General features: G+C 45.7%; 1 protein-coding gene across 2 annotated transcripts in view; it reads left to right on the top strand.

Annotated features, from left to right (window-relative positions):
* LOC139443186 (probable methyltransferase TARBP1) overlaps positions 1 to 22,160 on the top strand; it is a 78,135-nt gene that overhangs the window by 28,804 nt on the left and 27,171 nt on the right. For both annotated transcript variants that reach the window (XM_071224146.1, XM_071224145.1), the window contains exons 8-12: positions 205 to 406; positions 14,391 to 14,624; positions 16,582 to 16,691; positions 21,617 to 21,763; positions 21,899 to 22,083. In XM_071224146.1, coding sequence (XP_071080247.1) covers positions 205 to 406; positions 14,391 to 14,624; positions 16,582 to 16,691; positions 21,617 to 21,763; positions 21,899 to 22,083 — 878 coding nt within the window. The remainder of the gene's footprint in view (positions 1 to 204; positions 407 to 14,390; positions 14,625 to 16,581; positions 16,692 to 21,616; positions 21,764 to 21,898; positions 22,084 to 22,160) is intronic.

Below are 22,160 nucleotides of genomic sequence, written 5' to 3'. Positions count from 1 at the left end.
ACGCTCTTACACCTGACCGACAAGATAGGTCATAACAATGACGCTCCGCCTGCTCAAGACACTCGTACAGCATGCATGGGTTGCCGAAGACCTATTTTAACCCTGGTCTTCATGATATGTGGCGGAAAAATGAAGTAGCATGATAGATTGATCAAAGGCTAAATCTCTCAAAACCAATAACCTTGATCTTCTTTGTCGAAATAGACACAAGTAACAGTGGAGGATTTTGCATCCATTCTTGCGGTATTTGAGCGCAATGAGAGCTTACAAAGGGGAACAACTCAGTGGGTAGAGGCTAGTGTATGGCTTCAGGAGGCTGCAACAGAGGCTGATGAGCAGTGGAGCCAGGCATATATCCAACAAGCTGTCAACAACATGGTCCATGACTTCCTGATTGACCCTGCAGGTACTGTTGTAGGACACCGATGGGTCATCCATATAATGTTTTGTTGATCAGGTGATAGAAATAGAATACACATTGTTATCCCCCGGGGATATAATGCCAGGGGATGTAGTCGATGCCTTGTCTGTCTGTCAGTCCATCAGTCTGTCCGTCTGTAAGCATTTTGTTTCTGGAGTGTAACTAAAAAACAATTCAATATTCTTCAACAAAAAATGGCAGATATTTCAAACAGGCCATGAAGTGGTTCCTTTTGCTATTTACAAATTTTTGGCATTTTTATGTTTTAGTCTGTTTTCAGTCGTACAAATGGGTATCTCTCATACCCTCACGTCTAGTCGCACGTTTAAGAGGAAGCCAGAAGCTGGAATGTAAACATTAAACTTGTTTCCGTCCAGTTGCGCACGCACCTCCCTATGACATGTCACAAATCTCTCAGCGGTAGACTGCTAGTTTGGATTCTACTAGTGCTTATCGCTTATCTACAGTTGTTCTAATAAAGTAATAATAATAATATGTCTTACCTGTAGACTCCTGGAATGTCATCCTTGGTAATCCATTGTTGTGTTCAACGCGTGTTTCGCTGTTTGACAGTGATTCTACACGTGGCAATATGTCGGGCATTTGTGCCTCGTGTCAACGAAAACTGTCTAAAGTGGACCCTCACAAGTATTGTCCTTCCTGCATCATTAAGGACGGGTTTTCAACGTGTTTGTGGGATAAACGTTGTAAAGAATGTGAGAACTTGTCTTCAATAAACTTTAACTTGTATCTTCGTGCGTTGGCGAAGCGGGCCGCTGACCAGCACTACAAGCAGAGAAGGACATCGGTTGGATCCTTGGACTCTGCACCCTCCACATCAGGCCCTGGGGGTGGCGGGTCGGCCACACCTAAGAAATCAGTTGATAAAGACCCGCCTCAGTCAACTTCTGTTTTCGACAAGTCACGTGACCGTTCGCCTGCTGATGATACTACCCGCACGACTGATCTTCGTCAATCGGTTGATCGAGAGCGTCACTCAACCTCCCCTGTTACGACGGGACCGGGTGGTGACGAAGACCATGAGGGGACTACGGTCCCCAGTCGGTCCGTATCTCGTTCTTCCAACGACAATAGGGACGTCGTGCGGGACGACAGTGGACACAGAAGTCGTTCCCGATTAAGTCGGGACGACAGGTCGAGTGCCTCGTCGAGAGACAGTACACGACACGAGGGCATCCATCGCCATCGTGGTCGTCGTAGGTACGATTCGGACGATAACTACGATGGGGATCGTAGTACTTCTACAGTTAGAGATTGTAGCCCTCGTCCCTACAGGGACGTGCAACGTTCTCGCATGGAGTTTTTGGGAGTTCAGCGTCGTAGTGAAGATAGTGACAGAACGACGACCTCGTCTCACTTTCATATCGACCCGGCTTTGATAGCCCAGATCACGGCGGCGGTCGTTGCCTCAACAGCGTCGACCAAGAAGGATTCGACTACGTCGGGGGTCCATGGCCCGTCAACTGGAACACCGGCTCCTTCATCTACGCCTCCACAATCGACGTCGACGATGGGTTGTGACGACAGCCCTCCTAGGCCTCCCAAAGACATTGAGTTGTTTGCTTGGCTATCTAACTTTCTACCTGAGTTATCACAAGACGACGACAAACCGACGTGTGCGGGATTTAAGGTCAGAGATACACCGCAGTCTCTTCAGTTTTCTCCTCCCGATGTCTTCAGAGCCATGGCTCACGATATGGACCATAACTTTGTCTCTGCTCTGCCTGGACAGAGCTTCTGCAAGCTGCCTGGTCGATCTCGTTACCCGATCTATGGCATGCCGTTTTCGTCACCCATGACTAGGGATTTGGATTGGGGGCTACTCTTCAAGAAACCAGCGCCCTCCAAGATTCTAGTAGAAGACAGGCATTTGGAATCCATGGACACTGCTGTTTGTCACCAGCTACAACCGCTTGCTATGCTGTCGACAGCGATCGAGGCCCTCTCAGTGTATATTGAGGAGAAAGAACCCCAGGACGAGGACGGCAGGACGGTGCCATCGGTCCTCACCTGTATGCAACGGTGGATCTCGGATGTCCTCGCCCAGTCCCGATATGTATCGGGCCAGATTACCACGGCACGTCGCCATGGTTACATCGACTGCACTGACCTACCTGATCGTCATGGCAGGTCACTCCTACAGGCCCCGTGGTCATCGCAACAGTTGTTTGACGGTCGTACCAATGACGTTCTGGACAAGTACTCCAGGGAAGCCGAGCGTGACATCATCATTTCGGCTTCACACAACCTGTCCAGACGGCTACCGGTTTCGAACGCCCCACGACGACGTTACCGAAACGAGAAACAGGCCTTCCGTAGGGACGTGCCTCGACAGCCGTCCCGCAAGAGAGATTCTGACAGGAAAGGTCGCCAGGTCTCCTTTTCCAAGTATCCCAGAGGGGGAAAGTGCCAGCGGGGGAGGAAGTGAGGTCCCTTCCCCAGCCGTCGCCGTGGTTGGAGTCTCCCCTGGTGACACTACCTTTAGACGAGCTACCGGTAGGGGGGAGACTTCATCACTATGCCCACAAGTGGGTTTTCCTCAACGACCCTTACGTTCAGAACATTTTGACAACAGGCTACGCCCCACGCCTGAGATCGATGCCACCACTGACGTCATCCCCGACATTCTACATTCCACCAACGGATCGGCTGACGGAGGCCATCGATTTGTTGGTGGAAAAGTCGGCCGTACTTCGCCTAGGGACATCGGCACCATCGCCGTGGTACTACTCACCCATCTTTCTAGTACCCAAGAAAACTCCACAAAGATGCGGCTTATTTTCAATCTCAAAAAGTTCAACGCAACATACCTCCAACAACCCGACACATTCACCATGATATCCCTCAGCTCTCTGCGTCGGATGATATTACCGAACGACTTCCTCGTCTCCATAGACCTTCAGGACGCGTATCTACATGTACCAATAGCTTCCGAGTTCCAGAAGTACTTCCGATTCGAATACCAAGGTATTCATTACCAGTGGGCGGCCCTCCCGTTTGGAATTTCTACGGCCCTGTGCATTTTCACACGGATCATTAAGACGGTCGTAGAATGGCTCCATCGGCAGGCGGGGGTACAGCAATCTCTGCAGCGGACGAAGTTGAAGACGACCTCGGCGAGTCAGGTCTTGGGCCGATGTCAACAGACCGAGGACTTCCTGCCACGTGTGCACTGACACCGGGGCATGTAGAAGTCTCGGAACGCTGCTGACAATCTTGTCCCAACGGTCTTGAGGTACCATGACCAGATTGACTCCCGTCTGGAAGCGTATCCCGATGTACTGTAGATCCCGAGTTGGTACCAAGTCCGACTTTTGAAGGTTGACGATCCACCCGAGGTACTGTAGTAGACTCAGGGTGGTCGCCAACTCTTCTTGAAGCTCTTCTGTGAATTGGTGAGCTTGGAGCCCGTCATCTAGGTAGAAGGCGACCCTGATCGCCTGCCGATGGAGCCATTCTACGACCGTTGTCATCTGGAGTGGTGGCTCCAGCCAGTAGAAGGTCCTCCACATCAACTGCCTCGAGATGGAAGCAGTGATTCGGGCGGTCGAGTTTTGGAAACCTCGACTCCGTCGGAAACGGCTGATGATACAGTCGGACAACTCCACAGTCGTCCACTGAGTCAACAAACAGGGAACGACTCGGTCGACGGCCCTTCTGGACCGGACATTCAGGTTCTTCGAGGCCGTCTCCCACGGAGTGGATGATCCATCCGACAGTCTTTCATCTGCTGACAGATTGACTCTGGTTGCCCCAAGTAGATCTCTTTGCAACCCGGTACAACTACCGCCTCCCTCGATTCGTGTCGCCGGTTCCAGACCCACGGGCATGGGACCACGACGCTCTAGCGATATCATGGGAGGATCTAGATGCTTACGCGTTTCCGCCAACGGTGCTGTTACTATCGATACTGGTGAAAGTTCGTCAAACGGCCAACCTAAGTCTGCTTTTGGTCGCGCCTTATTGGCCGGCCAGAACTTGGTTCCCGGAACTTCTTCAGATCATCAATCAACCACCGTTCCCGTTGCCAGATTGAGACGACCTCCTTCTTCATCCTCACACCGACGACTTGCATCCGGAGATAAAGAACTTCCAGCTTCACGCCTGGATTTGCTTAAGACCTCGTTAATGAAGAAAGGCTATTCGGATAAAGCGGCAGCGCATTTCTCATCGGCACATCGAGTTACGACTTGTAAGCTGTACGATGACAAGTGGACCACTTTCTCCATTTTCGCCAGGTCTCATGGCTTCAACCCGGCGGTAGCGACCCCACCACAGGTGGCGGAGTTCCTAGTCTCTCTCCGGTCATCTCGGCGTCTGAAAGGGTTGACGATCTCGACATATCTGGCAGCTTTGGCTTCAGCGGTGCCGTCTCCTACGGGCGACAAGCTCACTAAAGTACCGGAATTGCAGAAGATTCTACGTGCCTTCATGGTTGAAGATCAGTCACGTAAATTCCAACCGCCGGCCTGGGACCTCGATGTCGTTCTGCGCAACCTGTCTAGTCAGGCTTACGAGCCTCTCGATCAGGTCGCGTTCGACTTATTGTCTCAGAAAACGGCTTTCCTTCTCTCGCTGGCTACGGCTTCAAGAATTTCGGAAATACATGCCATTGACTTCGGTAGGATTACGTTCGATCAGCGTAACCATGGCAACGTCCATCTTGGTCTCAGATGGGATTTTTTAGGGAAAAATCAACTTCCTGGCCCGGATCCGAGAATGTTCCACATTCCTTCCTTGTCTGCTATTATGGGCCCTCATGATCACGCTGATCTCTCCCTGTGCCCAGTTCGTGCGCTTCGTATTTACCTGCAGCGTTCTGAACAGCGCCGACAACATTTTCGACGTCTGTTCATACCGCTCTCAACCAATGCAACGAAAGAGATTACACGTAATACTCTCTCATTTTGGTTGAGAGCGGTAATTCTCAGAGCTTACAAGGCGCAAGGTCTTGCACCTCCCACCTCCTCTCATCCGCACGAAGTTCGGGCCATCGCTTCAACATTAGCACTCCACAGTAATTGTTCGCTACAAGATATTATGGAGGGGTGTTTTTGGAGATCTACTTCAGTGTTTGCTTCGCATTATCTTAGAGATATCTCCACAGAAGATGTTGAAGGACTCAAACAGTTTGGTCCACTCGTGGTGGCACAACAGATCTCTCAGAAAAGACAGTGAATTTGTGTTTTATTCACTTTGGAGTTTTTGCTCGACACTTCGTGACATATAACAGGTTACAATAAAAGCTGTTGGTGAATGTACGCATTCTTATGGTTTTTTGTTGAGTGCAGTACTTCTGCTTTTTATTATGGTTATTCGGTGTATGCATCGTCTTCCCATACTTTATAGTACTGCTCGTATTTTTTAGTTACCTTGTATACTGCGAGTTGCTCTGTAACTAAATTATGCGCCGACCTTACTTCGATCCGGGTTCAAATGACGTGTGCAGTTGTCCTGTCGCATCGATAATTAGTTGTGTCGAAGAGCATTAACCATGCTATTTTAGTTACCTTGACTACGGCGAGTTGTTCTGTAACTAAATTATACGCCGACCACACTTTGATGGCAATTCAACTGACGTGTGCAGTTGTCCTGTCGCTTCGATAATTAGTTGTGAGTCGAGGAGCATTAAACATGCTGTTTTAGTTACCTTGTATACTGCGAGTTGCTCTGTAACTAAACTATTCGTCGACCACACTTCGATCGCAGTTCAACTGACGCGTGCAGTTGACCTGTCGCATCGTTAATTAGTTGTGTGTCGAAGAGCATTAACCATGCTGTGCGTTCGTGATAAACCACTTGTCTCGTCCGTGCATCTGGTCGAATGTTCTATTGTCACTACAGGGGTGAGGAACTTGGTACATTCGACGTGAAAGTGGTCACTGCCTGATTACTTTCCCGACCCTCCTTCCAGTGTTCCGTCGAATTCTGCCCATTTGTACGACTGAAAACAGACTAAAACATGGGTTTTTCAGATTAAAAACGATGTTTTATTGGTCTGTTTTCATTCGTACGTTCCCACCAAGCCATCCCCACAGGGAAGTAATCCAGTCAAGTCCTGCTTGGTAGAATCCAAACTAGCAGTCTACCGCTGAGAGATTTGTGACATGTCATAGGGAGGTGCGTGCGCAACTGGACGGAAACAAGTTTAATGTTTACATTCCAGCTTCTGGCTTCCTCTTAAACGTGCGACTAGATGTGAGGGTATGAGAGATACCCATTTGTACGACTGAAAACAGACCAATAAAACATGGTTTTTAATCTGAAAAACCCATTTTTCTCGATTTCCATGGAAACAATTTGTTCTTAGTCTCTAATGGTGGTATGGATTTCGTTTCCGGAGCACAACTGAAAAAACGTTCATTACTTTTCAGCAAGAATTGGCAGATATATCAAAAAGGTCCTGAAGTGGTGCCTTTTGCTATTTACAGATATTTTTTAACTTATCCTGCATTACTCCTTAATGCATATTACTACTTCTTGTTCATAGAAAGAAGAGCTGTGTGGAGGTTGAAGAAGAAGTTGTTTCAATTAGCCTTGAGGACAACCCTATTACACAGCTCCCACGTGAACAATGGAAGTGATGATGTCACAGTCTTCACATTACTGCTGTCACTCACAGTGGATAGACCTGTCCGATTTCTCAGCATAAAATCTTGTTTTCTCAACTTGTTGTGTTGATTCTTAGTGAATATTACTTGTGATTCTATTGTGCCTCCAGTTTTTATCTACATATATTTTATATGATTTACACCATAGCATAATAATTTGACACCTGGTGGTGTGTGTTCAGGTGTCTTGTTGTTTCAGTAGCCATCTGGAATATTTTAGTGGCTCCGTGCATCTCGTGGTTTGTGTTCTGTATTCTTTTCACTGCCTATTGTTTATTAAATTGGTGTAGTTATACATATTCTTATTGTTTGTCATAAACCCACGTGACTGGGACAAAGATTATAGCGTACATAATACGTACATACAGCGTACGGGGATGTATTGTGATTTCACTCTGCTTCATTGCAGATAACATGCCATCTTGTTGAAAGTGCCAACGTAACAAATCAGCGTGGGATCTCAACCCCCTCTGCCGAAATTGTACGTCCCTGTGCTCCCTGTCAAAATGTAAATACCGTCTCCTGCTTTCCCCCCATATCAAATATCGACAAGTATCCTGAAAGCATAAGTGCCAGCAGACCCATTAACGAAGCATGTTTCAGACCTTTCAGAGCCCACCTCCTCCCCAGTCAAGTCACCCCTCACCCAGACATCGGCCATGATAGACACCCCTGGATCTGTGACAACCATGTCAGCCAAGACCTGCAGCGTAGTCTCCACCTGGGCAGCCATGCTAACCTCCACTATGACCATATTCTCATCTATGTCTAGCACGATGTTGACCGACACGGTGCATACTGACGACCTCTACAAGTCACTCCAACACCAAGCGCCTATACAGTCCGCCATACAAGCACCCCCGAGCTTCGGCCCTGCAGCCTACCTATAGACACCAGAGCAACAAACGCCTCTCTCGTACGCCTCCTGGCTCAGTTATCTGCAGCTGTTGCAACAGTCTCTCCCAAGATTCCCGGCGCCTTCAGCTTCAGCCAATATCACAGCCCCCCTCCCCAGCTCCTCGAGCATCCTTACCAGCCACATGTGCCTTTGACAATGCCTTTTCAGGCAACCCAACATGTGGCCACATACGCCCCCATACTGGACAAGGATGACGCACCTTGTACTAGGCCCTGGGGACCCACATGCGCACCGCCCTAATCGAACTGACCACCGCTCAGCTTCTCGGACAGGGACCCCGAATTCAAGAGAGACCTCCTCCGTCAACCGTGGTCCTCGCCTCACTCTTCCATGGTCAGGTCTCCAAGACCCATGCAAGAGTCTCTGCATTCGCGAGGGATGAAACTGCCCTGAAGACTCTACCAATGCGTCTTTTTGAGGCAAGCCCAGAGGCAAGGGGAAGCCCTCTGGCTTCTACCAGCGTCACGATCGCTCAAGAGGAGGGAGCGGCGACAACAGGGAACTGCAAATGAACCTCCCATCCCCAGTCGTTCAAATGGTCGACACCCCTGTAGTTGGGAGACTGTGCAGATATTGGCGGAACTGGAAGATCCTGGGTGACCCAGTCGCCGGCGTGGGGCTGGTTCGTCGGTCTCAGAGAGATAGCTGCTGCCGACCCTCTGCCACTCCTAGATTGGCCAAACCTGCTGGTTCATCCATACAGCAGGTGACGAGGTTTCATATACGTGTCTGGTCCATTTACAAAGAGCACTCAGTGCCAAGGGCTACTCAGCCAGAGCAGCGAAGGCCATCACACTTGGCTCACAGTCCATCCACCAGGAGCCTCTATGATGACAAGTGGATTTCCTTCTATAATTTCTGTAAAGAAAAACATCAGGAGTCCACCTCTGCTTCTCTTCAGTTCCTGGCCCAGTTCCTGTTGTTCCTGCGTCACAAACAGTGTTTGAAGGGCAGCCCCATCACTGCATATCTTGTAGCCCTCAACTCTGTCTTGGCAGTTCCAGTAGATCGCAAGATGACGAAAATTCGGGAACTCCTTTCTCTACTTTGCAAGACCAGAAGGTGAAATTCAGACAACCCGCCTGGGACTTGAATGTCGTCCTCACCTGCTTGAGAGGTTCGCTCTTGGAGCCCCCTCATTTGGCGTCATACTACAACATGACGAAAAAGACCATCTTCCTCCTGGCTATTGCCAAGGGTGCGCGTGTCAGCAAGATCCACGTGAGCTGTGAGCTGTTCACCTAGGACTGTGCTGGGACTATTGCAAAGAACCAGCTCCCAGGACAGCCTGACAGACCCTCCGTCATTCCGTCACTATCCTCGATAGTTGGAGTGGAGGACGAACAAGAGCTCCTTCTGTGTCCGGTGGGAGCACTGAGTAAACAGTGCCGCCGTCTCTTCACTACCTGCAAGATGTCGGATCAGAAGACGTGCAAGGGACACACAGCTTTGGCCCTTTAGTGGTGGCCCAACAGGTCACCGTTACTAGGCTTCATTGATGTCTTCCCTATTCCAGAGCCGGCCTCTCGACCTCAACTGGTGCATACCACCCTTGACTAGAGGGCTACATACGTCAATTATGAGACAATAACTTCGGTTAATTCCCTTAGTTGAATCGATACCTTGATACACAGCATACCTAACTCCCTCCTTCCCTGTCAACAGGAATGGTCATTGGATGCCGAGCTTTGCCTTCACTGACTGGCTCAGGGATCTTGGAGAGTTTGGATGAAAAGACCATATTTGAAGGTATGCCCTACTCCAAGTTCCGTCGGATACAGACTGCAGTGAGGAGTAATGCAGGAGAAGTTAAACAATCCAGTAAAAGCCCTAGATATTTTTTGTGTACTTATCCTGCATTATTATGTCTACACAGAACCACCCATTGCAGAGCTCCTCCCTAGCAGTAATGTGAAGACCATGGTCACGTGTGATATGGTTGTCCTCAAGGCTAATTGAAACAATTTCTTTTCAGCAAGACTTTCTGTGAACAAAAAGCAGTAATATGCATTAAGGAGTAATGCAGGATAAGTATACAAATATAAAAAAAATATCTACTGATTTTACTAGTTTGGGCATTTATATTTTTTTGGATTCATGGGAAACAATTTGTACTTCGTCTCTAATGGTGGAATGGATTTTGTTTCGGCAGGTGTATCAAACAGATCCTGAAGTGGTGCCTTTTGCTATTTGCGGATTTTGGTCATTTTTACTTTTCTTGATTTGCATGGAAACAATTTGGACTTAGTCTCAAAAGGGTTGGGGTAGGTGTCATTTCCAGAGAACAACTTGAAAACTGTGAAAGACTTATCATCCAAATCTGGTACATGTATTAACCAAGTGGTGGTGCCTTTTGCTATTAAGGAATTTTTCAACATTTGATTTTTCACTGTTTCCATGGAAACAACTTAGACTTAACTGAAATGGAGGTAGGTGTCATTTCTGGAGCAGAACTAAAAAAGTATTCAACTTTTTTCGTCCAAACTTGGTATATGTATTAATCAAGGGCTGAAGTGCTAGTCTTGTAAATGTCATTTTTTCCTATTACTCAGTCATTTCTGCTTGTAGCATTGATATGATGCAAGTATGGCGTGAATAACATTTATTACATATAATTCTTGCGAATACCCTACCCCTATTACATCACAGCATTAAAACCAGCATTTTGGCTGTCATCGCACCATAAAATCTTCAGATATTCAACAGTCGTCCTTTTCACTGTCAACTATCCATTACAGTTGCGAAAACAGTAGTACTTGCCACCCCAACCTCTTTCACATATTTTTCACTTCTTCCTGTGTGGGGGCGGTCGGGTAGCCTCGTGGTTAAAGCGTTCGCACGTCACGCCGAAGACTTGGCTTTGATTCCCAATATGGGTACAATGTGTGAAACCCGTTTCTGGTGTCCCCCACCTTGATATTGCTGGAATATTGCTAAAAGCGGCATAAAACCATACTCACTCACTCACTCTTTCCTGTGTTTGCTAACTTTGTGGAGCAGAGTCTGCAAAAAAGAAATTGTTCCCGAAGTTGTTAGCTGCACACATTATGTTGTCATTTACACATACATGATCATAACAAAATTGGCCAGAGGAGTTTTGGTCTCTGAAACGTCTGGCTGAAGTATTCTTAGATAAAAAGTTGTAATGGGAAGACTGTGTAAGTGTGACTGTTTCAAGATAGCGGGAGGCCCACAGGATGCGTGTTGGGAGTGTAAGGTAACTTAGTGTCTAAAAGTCGTGGAGGCCTGGTCAAATGCAGGCTGTAAGGAGGCGACCAAGAAAAAGCTGTCCTAATCATTATCATCCCATTCGGTCCCAAAGGGGAAGTTAAAGAAACCAGAGGCTCCCCTAAAGAAATCTCGACTGTCTGACGTTCCATCCGAGACTGAGTCATCACCTCAACTTTCTTTCACCATGTTGTGATACGTGCTTAAAGCTCACCAGAGATTTGCATACTCTACCACCATGAGAGATAGATAGATGAGCCAGGATGGATTACCACACAGTGCATGATAGTGCGCTCAACACAGGTGCAGATTTCAGTGTTGGCCAAGGTCAAGGTCGGTTGGTAATTTTCCTGGATACACAAGGTCGGATGGCAATTTTCCTGGATACACAAGGTCGGTTAGCAATTTTCCTGGATACACAAGGTCGGATGGCAATTTTCCTGGATACACAAGGTCGGAAGGCAATTTTCCTTGATACACAAGGTCAGATGGCAATTTTCCTGGATACGCAAGGTCAGTTGGCAATTTTCCTGGATACACAAGGTCGGTTGGCAATTTTCCTGGATACGTAAGGTCGGATGGCAATTTTCCTGGATACACAAGGTCGGATGGCAATTTTCCTTGATACACAAGGTCGGTTGGCAATTTTCCTGGATACGCAAGGTCAGTTGGCAATTTTCCTGGATACACAAGGTCGGTTGGCAATTTTCCTGGATACGTAAGGTCGGTTGGCAATTTTCCTGCGTACACAATGTGGGATGTCAATTTTCCTGGATACACAAGGTCAGATGGCAATTTTCCTGGATACACAAGGTCGGATGGCAATTTTCCTGGATACACAAGGTCGGTTGGCAATTTTCCTGGATACACAAGGTCGGTTGGCAATTTTCCAGGATAGGTAAGGTCGGATGTCAATTTTCCTTGATACACAAGGTCAGATGGCAATTTTCCTGGATACACAAGGTCGGTTGGCAATTTTCCTGGATACACAAGGTCGGATGGCAACCGATGGCTCTACACAGGACAGCTTCCACATGAGTTGTGCGGATTTCACACCAGTTGGTTAATATTGCATCACTGCTGAGGTACTTAAATCAGCTCAGGGTTCATTGTTGTGGGCGGGATAAATCAGGAAATCAGACTTAATAGCTGTCGACACAAGGATAAATCCTATTGTTTTAAAGACGGGTGAGTGATGTGGTGACCAGCAGTGAGGGTCAAGATGATTCAGAGTTAAGATTCAGACTTAATCATTCGGGTTGACAAAACTTGACCGTACTATGGGGTTTATGTCAAGTCAGTTGGCCATCAACTATGGGTACATGAGTTGATAAAAGTGGAAAAATCCAAGGCTTGCCGAGTGTTGATATATTTGATGTCAAAAGACACGAGGGTGAGATTTTATTTATCAACCAACATCATTCTTCCAACTTTTTCAGTTTGTAGATAGTAATAAGCAGTATCTCTAGTGTAAAAAGTACTGCTAACAGCTTCAGTAGCAGGGCCATTAGTGGTGTCATTTTGATTGTGATGTCATGGTAACCAATGACATCACAATGTTCTGCAAAGCATTGTGAAGCAGTGTCATTGCAGCGATATCTACAATGTAGATATCGCTTGATCTCAACCAAGCCATATCTCCTGTGGGAGCCAGTTTTGGATGATAAATTTAGTTACAGATTGTTTTCCTGGCCACTTGTTTGTGGGTTTAATGGAGGAACTTTGCTGGCTGATGATGCCAGACCTTAAACCCTAGGTGGAGAAAGAACATGTACCCAATATGTTGAAGTATGCAAAGTGTGGTGGTCCCGTTAACACAACTGGGCATAAACATTTACACTAACTACATTTCCTTCACCGACCACAACTTGTTATCAATCACTTGACTGTCATCTTCCCGAGGCAATGGAGTTAACTCACTATAATCATCTAGTTTCCACCCTTGCCGAACTAGGCTGGTATTATGGAGTTATATTTTGGCTGGACTAACGAGTCTATGCATAGTCCAATCACAATCGCGCAACGAAATCGAAATCCGGTTCATAAACTGTCAATCAGATTTCCGTCGATTGCAGGATTCGCAAATCATGTGCAATGCCATCTCGTTGTCAACAGATATTTTCCAAATCTTTTCAAGGTGCTCACATGATTTGATGCACTTGGTGATGTAAGACCCATTCAATCACAATATAGATCTTGATTATCGATCGACCGGGCGCCACCATTTTGTTTGAAGCAAATGCAAGTGATGCAAGTGGTGGAATCTGATTGGTCTATAGGAGAGGCATAGGAGGGACATCACTCATAATAGCCACTGGTGGTGCTACAATCGAGCCCAGGAATTCCAGCCTAGTTCGGCAAGGGTGGAAACTAACTTTTAAAGTCAGTTAACTCTCTTGCCTCGGGAAGATGCTTGACTGTCTGACGTTTCTGCATGTACCATTATGCAATTTGGTCTTCAGTATTTATGTGGTATGACTCACAGTCATGTTATGTTTTGCTGTGTAGTGTGCTACTTGTGTAGGTAACATGATGTGAGGATGTCTATTTATTATCCCCCGTCACGAAGTGGAAAGGGGATAAAGGAATAGTTGCTGTCTGTCTGTCCTGTCCTTTCGTCCGTCATTCACATTTCGTTTCCGAAGCAGAACTAAAAAAACATGAGAGATATCTTAATCAACTTGGCATATAGATAGATTTGGTGGTGAACTGCCGCTTTTTTATAGTTTTGAATTTTTAAAAAGATTATTTTTGAGTTTCCATGGGAGCGAGTTTGACTTAGACTGAAAATGGGGTGAGCGTTCCTTTTTCAGAGCAGTTTTTGAAAACTGTACAATATTTCTTAACCAAACTTGGCACATAGATAGGTCTAGTGGTAAACCGGTGCCCTTTGATAGTTTGGGATTTGTGAAATATTTATTTTTTGTTTCCATGGCAACGACTGAAAATAGCGGTAGTACTCCTTATCGGAGCAGTTCTTGAAAACCGTTCAATATTTCTTGCCTTGCACACAACCAGACATGTCATATTGGCGGGGATTATGAGTATTTCATGCTTGTTTGGGATTGTCTTCTGTTTTTACTTCTTTGCTCTTGTATGACTTTCCTGAGCTAATCTGATTAATTCCAGAAGAATTCATGTGAGCTACATAACCATGAACTGTTTTTTATATGTTAATTGTTACTTGCAGAATCAGGAATGTTCAATTCTTTGATGATGACGAAGATTGTCCGTCTGCTTGTCATTGCCTTGGATGCTGGCATATTTAAACAAATACAAAGAGAAGATAGTATTGGCCTTGACTTCATCTTAGGTCAGATCACAGATGTCATCAGAAGTATTAACTCCCATCCCTATATGACAAAGGTAAAGGCTGATCGTGCTGTCAGTCTTCTGGCTACCTTGGCAACCGAACACTCCAGTGGTGAGTCAGACATTTTTATCCCCCCGGCATATAATGTGGAGGGATATAGCAATCAGCCAGTCTGTCTTTCCATCCGTCCGTCCGTAATCATTTCCTTTTCTAGGGCAGAATTCCCAAACCATTCAGTGTATTTGATCGAGACTTGGTAAATCTATCAGGCACATACTGAAGTGGTGCCTTTTGATATTTTGGGATTTTTCTCATTTTTTATTTTTTTAAATTTTTATGGAATGAAGTTGGACATAGACTCAATTGGGGATGGGGTTCGTTTCCGGGGCAGAATTTGAAAACCATTCAGTGTATTTGATCGAAACTTGGCAAAGCTATCAGGCACATGCTGAAGTGGTGCTTTTTGATATTTTGGGATTTTTCTAATTTTTATTTTTTAAAATTTTTATGGAATGAAGTTGGACATAGACTCAATTGGGGATGGGGTTCGTTTCCAGGGCAGAATTCGAAAACCATTCAGTGTCTTTGATCGAAGCTTCGAAAAGCTATCAGGCACATACTGAAGTGGTGCCTTTTGATATTTTGGGAATTTTTTAATTATTATATTTTTAAATTGTTATGGAATGAAGTTGGACACAGACTCAATTGGGGATGGGGTTCGTTTCCGGGGCAGAATTTGAAAACCATTCAGTGTATTTGATCGAAACTTGGCAAAGCTATCAGTCACATAGTGAAGTGCTGCCTTTCACTATATTTTTTTTTTACGAATTTTTATTTTTTACAATTTTTATGGAAAGAAGTTGGACCTAGACTCCATTGGGGAAAAGATTCGTTTCCGGGCCAGAATTCGAAAACCATTCAGTGGGTAAACAATGTATGCTTCTTAAAGAACATTCAACTGTTGACTCATTATATAGAGAATTGCACATTTACTAGTGGTTACTTTACAGACAGCTGCCAGGGGGATATGTCAACTTTCTGATGACTCTTGTTATAGCTATCAAGAACTGGGATTTATGTGGTGTACTTTTAGATTTCCCACATTTTGTTCAAGGCAGTTTTGACTGAAAAAAACGCAGGTATTGTTATCCCCCCAGCACATAATGCAGGGCGATATAGTTAATGCCTCATCTGTCTGTCCGTCTGTCCGTCTGTAATCATTTCATTTCTGTAGTGTATCTCAAAACTTGGCAGATATATCAAACATATCCTGAAAGTGGTGCCATTTGCTGTTTGCGGATTTGGGGCATTTTTAATTTCTAGATTTGCATGGAAACAGTTTGGACTTTGTCTCAAAAGGGTGGGGGTAGGTGTCATTTCCAGAGAACAACTTGAAAAATGTGAAAGACTTATCATCCAAACCTAGTATATGTATGAAGTGGTGCCTTTTGCCAAGTATTCTTTCCTAACACTTTACACACACAAAGACAAGGTTGTCAAATGGTGCCTTTGCTACTAAGGGGCGTTTAGAATTTATATATTTTCTGTTTTCATGGCAACAAGTTTGACTCTGTTCTTCATGGTGTGTCGTACAGACCATACCTCTAAAACTGATATGTACTCTTTCTTGAGACTGTGCACACACAAAGAGCAGGTTGTCAACTGGTGCCCTTTGCTGTTTAGGGATTTTTATAATTTATAATGTTTCTGTTTCCATGCCAATAAGTTTGATTTTGACTCTGCTCATAGTGGTGTGTACCTGACATAGAAATACATGAATCCCAATTCCATGGTATTGTTTAGATAGCTGAATAACTACTCTTGTATTTGGATGGATTAGATAGAATTTCTCTCTCATCAAGTTGGACTTGAAGAAACAGTCAGATGATGTTTTCTTTCGAATTTGTTGGGACCAGGGGGATTTGTTAATCTTCTGATGTTTCTTGTTATTTTATTGCAAATCGACAAACTTTAAAAAGTGAGTCACTTTTTGTTTCTAATCGTACATACCCATGACACTACTGGAAAATAAGCTCAACACGTCAGTTATTTCTTTTCTTCTTTGCAGTTTCAGGAGGTGTGTGTGAGTGTGACCAGCGTGTGCAGGAGGCAGTGGTGGGGTGCTGGCAGGAGCTGGTGGTGTACATTGGTAACAGAGTCACACAGGACATCACAGAGGTGAATGAAGTTAAATGATTGTAATGCAGATTAAGAATTTTACATTTCTGTTAGCCATTTTTCAGACATTCTGAATATAAGCATAAATCTTTTACTTATCCTGCATTACTCCTTAATGCATATTACTGCTTGTTTCTTGACAGAGAAAAGATCTGTGTGAGGCTCTTTGCTTGAAGAAGTTGCTCCAACTAGCTGAGAGGCCAGCCCATCACGTAGCTCCCACGTGACCAAAGGAAGTGACATCACGGATCCTCACATTACTCTTGTCCCTTGATGAGAGAAGACCGGTTTTTTTTGCTGTAACATAAAACTGATTCAAACCCTCATGTGTTTGCTATCTGAGTTAATGTTTTTTGTCTTTGTGCCTACGGTTTGTATTTTGTACATTCTATGTTTGATAACATGTGCGTAAATGTATGAGACACTTACTGGCGTTTTCTCAAAAGAAAACTTAAGGCCAGGTGTCTTGTTGCTCCAAGTAGCCATCTTTATATTTTGCGTAGTCAGCAGTTAGTGAACTGGTTTGCGTTCTATATTCTTTTGCTTGGTACCCCACGATTGGCGTATCCTCGCAAGTATGGTTTTGTTTTGTTGTATGTTGTCTTACGTTTGTTGTATTATTTGTTTCATAAACCCACACAGTGGGATAAACAAATTATAGCACACATAATCTGGCGGGGACGCATTGTGATTTTACACTGCTTCTTTGCAGATATCATGCCCTCCTGCTCAAAGTGCCGGCGTAATATGTCGGCGTGGGATCCCCACCCCCTGTGCCTTAATTGTTCATCTCAATGCCTCCAGGGTCACCGATGTAAAGACTGTTTACTGCTTTCATCCACAGTTTTCAGACAGTACCTCCGTGTGTGTAAAAAACGCAGAACACAGCAGGCCAGGAAACGTCAGACCATACCGAGGTTTCGCTTTCCAAATCGGCCACCTCAACTGCTACCATGATGTCGGACCCCACGGTTGTAGTCTCTACCCAGAGTACTTTGACAACCACGACAGCGTCGATCTTTACGGCGGTGACCTCTGTGACGCCTGGCGTGCGCTCACATACCAGACGGCGCCTATACTATCCTGCGGACAGATGCTCAGTCATCCACAGGCACCCCAGCCTATGGCACAGACGCTCGGTCTCCCACAGGAGCCCCTCACTACGGCACAGACACCCATGATAGACGCCTCCCTCCTCCAGTACATTCAGTACTTACAGGCCAGACAGCCAACTCAAGCAGCCTTTCAGATGGCGCCTATCTGCACAGTGCCCTAGAGTGGAAACTTCCCAGATCCAGACCTACATATCTCCGGTACCGGATCCACTGGCTTGGGCAGTCGACACTTTCAGCGTCCCCTGGGAAGGACTGAAAGCGTCCAGAAGATCGACTTTGGTCGCGAGGGCTTGGTTCGTCGACCTCAGAGAGCTGTCCGTCGTCAACCCACTGCCACTCCCAGATTGGCCAAATCTGCTGATCCACCCTCACAGCAGACAGCCACACCCAGGAGCAGACAGGTTACGTCTTCATGTCTGGTCCATTTACAGAAAGCATTGAACGCCAAGGGCTACTCGGCCAGAGCGGCAGAGGCCATCACGATGGCACATCGCCCAACCATCAGGAGCCTTTATGATGACAAGTGGCAATCCTTTGAGAGCTTTTGCAGGAGTAAGCACCAAGACCCCACATCTGCATCACCTCAATTCCTGGCTGAGTTCATGCTCCATCTGCAACACAAGCATAAGCTCAAAGGCAGTACCATCATGACCTACCTTGTGGCGCTCAACTCCGTCCTGACAGTTCCGAAGGATTGACGCATGACGAAAATCCCGGAACTACAGGCACTGCTCCGCTCATTCGACTGGAAGACCAAAAGGGGAAGTTCCATCCTCCGGCCTGGGACTTGAACGTCATTCTCACCTCGCTGAGAGATGCGCCTTTCGAGCCCCTCGAAACGTCGTCATTCTACAATCTGACGAAAAAGACGGTTAGGCCTTGGGCTAGGTATGACCCACGCGCACCCCTCCCACATCCAAACCCCACTAATTTTTTTTAAAGCCCAGAAACATACTAAAAATGATTTTGAATGTTAACAAGAAAAAAGTTGGGACGAACTTGTTGTTACAGCCTTTCAAAGTATGGTACCCTACATCACGTTTTCGGCCGGATTTGCCGTATATCACTTGGGGGTATGATTATACGTTTTACGCTGTCATCTCACTAGTGATCCACTGATCTTCAAGTGTGATATACCACTGGAAGCCATATATAAGTACCTCTCCTAGGTATCAATAATTGGTATTGAGTGAATATGGACCAACCCATGGCAAATCGAACGTCATATATCCCGATAAAACCAAATTCTTCTCGCAGAAACCTTTAATCCGGTATATGTTCTAGGTACGTGTGCCTGATTCCATTATAATCTTCTAACACGTGTTCCAGTACATCTCTTGAAGTACTTCTTTACATGTGATGTTACCAGGTGAAAATCTTTTGCACAATTTGGAACAAATTTACTACCGGTACTCTTATAATATCAGAGTAGGATACCCAATATTTCATTCTCGGCTTAGCTACATCGGAACAACGCTTGGATATATGCTCAGGATTTGGCTTGTCATCTTGTGTGTTATTCACCGACCTTGATGTGTTATATACCATAGGAAACCATATATAAACACCATAATTTGATGTAGGCTGATTATTGATCTACTTGTGGACAATCATACAGAATACTTCTTGACAACTCCAATATCACTCACTTTTGTATGCATATAAGAGGTTCACATTATAATGCTCGAGTCGATTTCAGAACTTTGAATGAAATGGACCTTTGTGTAACATATTCAAGATGGCAACCATATAGCTGTGCCAAAAAAACCTGATCATAATGTAAATGTTATTTATTTCAGCAAACATACAAATCAATATCTTGGACGCAGGCTTGATATTTTGACAAATTTTGCCATTTCAAGTTGAGTTTCAGATTCTTTAGTACAGCTACTAGTTAAGGTGAATTTGCACTTATGTATGGCTTCCAGTGGTATATCACACTTGAAGATCAGTGGATCACTAGACTAGTGAGATGACAGCGTAAAACGTAATCATACCCCCAAGTGATATACGGCAAATCCGGCCGAAAACGCGATGTAGGGTACCATACTTTGAAAGGCTGTAACAATAAGTTCGTCCCAACTTTTTTCTTGTTCACATTTAAAATCATGTTTAGTATGTTTATATGCTTTAAAAAAAATTAGTGGGGTTTGGATGTGGGAGGGGTGTTCGTGGGTCATACCTAGCCCACGGCCTAGGTCTTCCTACTGGCGCTCGCTACAGTAGCCTGTGTCAGTGAGCTACACGCCTTAGACGTCACACGGGTCCGTTTTGAGCAGGGAGCACACGGAGCCGTGCATCTGGGCCTGTGCTGGGACTTCATTGCAAAGAATCAGCTCCCAGGCTAGCCCTTAGATCGTTCCTCATTCCCCCCCCTCACCCCCACCCCCGTCATCGATTGTGGGCGCGGAAGATGAACTAGAGCTCCGTCCAGTTAGATTGCTTCGTTGCTACATCCGACGATCCAAGGAACGCTGTTGACAACGACGACGCCTTTTCGTACCGATATCGGCGACCTCCTGAGCGGAAGTCAGCGATTGCCCTCTGGCTAGAGCCATCATCCTTCAGGCCTACAAGGCCCCGGGATTGGACCCCCCATGCTCCAACAACCCGCATGAGATCCGGGCGGTCGCCTCCATCATGGTGCTGCACAGCAACTGCTCTCTAAGCACCATCATGGAGGGATGTTTCTGGCGTTCCAACACGGTCTTCGCCAGTCACTACCTGTGAGACGTCGCATTGGAGGATGTGCAAGGCACGCACTGCTTTGGTCCGTTAGCAGTGGCCCAGCAGGTCACCACTACTACACGTCATTAACTACGCCGGCCTTTTGACCTTCCCTGTTGTAAGCCATGGACTAGAAGGTTCATGCCTCATTTGCATACGGCTCGGTGCTCCAGTCTCGACCTAACAGAGCGTTATTTTCAGGCTGCGCAGTACCAGGACACAACGCATACCTGACTCTTCCTTTTCATGTAATGGTCATCCAGGCCGACCATACAACCGAAGACAGGCTGAGGGAAACAGAGTTTCCTATACATGGAGTGGTCACCTGATGCTGACCACACAGCCAAGGATTGGCTAGGGAACAGAGTCTGGAAATAACAGATGAAAGTCCACATCTGAAGGTATGCCCACCGCCGGTTCCGTGCGATAAAGATGCATTAAGGAGTAATGCAGGATAAGTAAAAAATCTAGTAAAATCCTAGATATATTTATATTTGTATACTTATCCTGCATTACTGCATCTAAAGGGACCCACCCATCGCAGATCTACCTCCCAACGATGCCTTCCGATGTTTCGGACTACAGAGTAATGTGAGGATCCGTGACGTCACTTCCTTTGGTTGGGCTGGCCTCTCAGCTAGTTGGAGCAACTTCTTCAAGTAAAGACCCTCACACAGCTCTTTTCTCTGTCAAGAACAAGCAGTAATATGCATTAAGGAGTAATGTAGGATAAGTATACAAATATAAAAAATATCTACGATTTTACTAGAATTGTGATAATGCTCTATGAAAACTGACATATGCCCTTATTTGGATTCCGGGTGAGAATACGTTTCCAGCATCCTATGTTGGGAGTAAAAGGCATCTTAATGGATTGGGAGGTCAGGTGTCTTGATTGTCATCATACCCTGACAGTGTGGAGCTCACCATATCAGTCACTGGATTCGTTGGTCCAGATAAATACAGGCCACCATCTAAATAAATATTCTGTCTCTGACAAAACAAAACAGACTTCTCCCCCAGAATAGTACATTATTATGTGTGTCCTATAGTTGGTTATCTGTGCCTACCACCTCTGTGCAGATGGCTGACCTGGTATTGCTGGATATGTACACAGGCTGCATGGAGAGGTGCCTCAAATACCTGCCCCTGGACATGAGGTGTCAGTCTCTCTTCAGCCTCGTCACCACCTGCGTTAGCAAGCTACAGCATCTACAGGCCTTGCCCCAGGTATGTGTAGGACAATGCATCAAGTATATGCCTGTAGTTCTTGCATAAGCCTATTTATGTGAAAGAAGGAATGAACAACTGAATGCACATTTTTATAAAGTAGCTCCTCATCCATTTGTTTGTGTGTGTTTGCAGGTATATCTGGAAAGTCAGATCCAGACTGTGTCATTGCTGTGGCTGCTGGCTGCAGTGTCAGACATAGTTGATAGTTTCCAGCCCTCAGACACAATGGCAGACATCACAGAAACAATCCTGGAATTCACTGTGTCCATGACAATGATCCCATCATTTACTAAACAAGCATCAAAAACAAGCAATAGGTAAATTGAAAAACGTTATTACCCACACGGTAACAATGTACAATGACTACTGCATCACTGCATCAGATCCCTCGACT

The sequence above is a fragment of the Haliotis cracherodii genome, unplaced genomic scaffold, assembly GCF_022045235.1.
Source record: "Haliotis cracherodii isolate W230 unplaced genomic scaffold, xgHalCrac1.p SCAF_5, whole genome shotgun sequence".
Lineage (NCBI taxonomy): Eukaryota > Metazoa > Mollusca > Gastropoda > Lepetellida > Haliotidae > Haliotis > Haliotis cracherodii.
The sequence above is the reverse complement of the archived record's forward strand: the minus strand, read 5'-3'. Positions and strand labels throughout refer to the sequence as shown.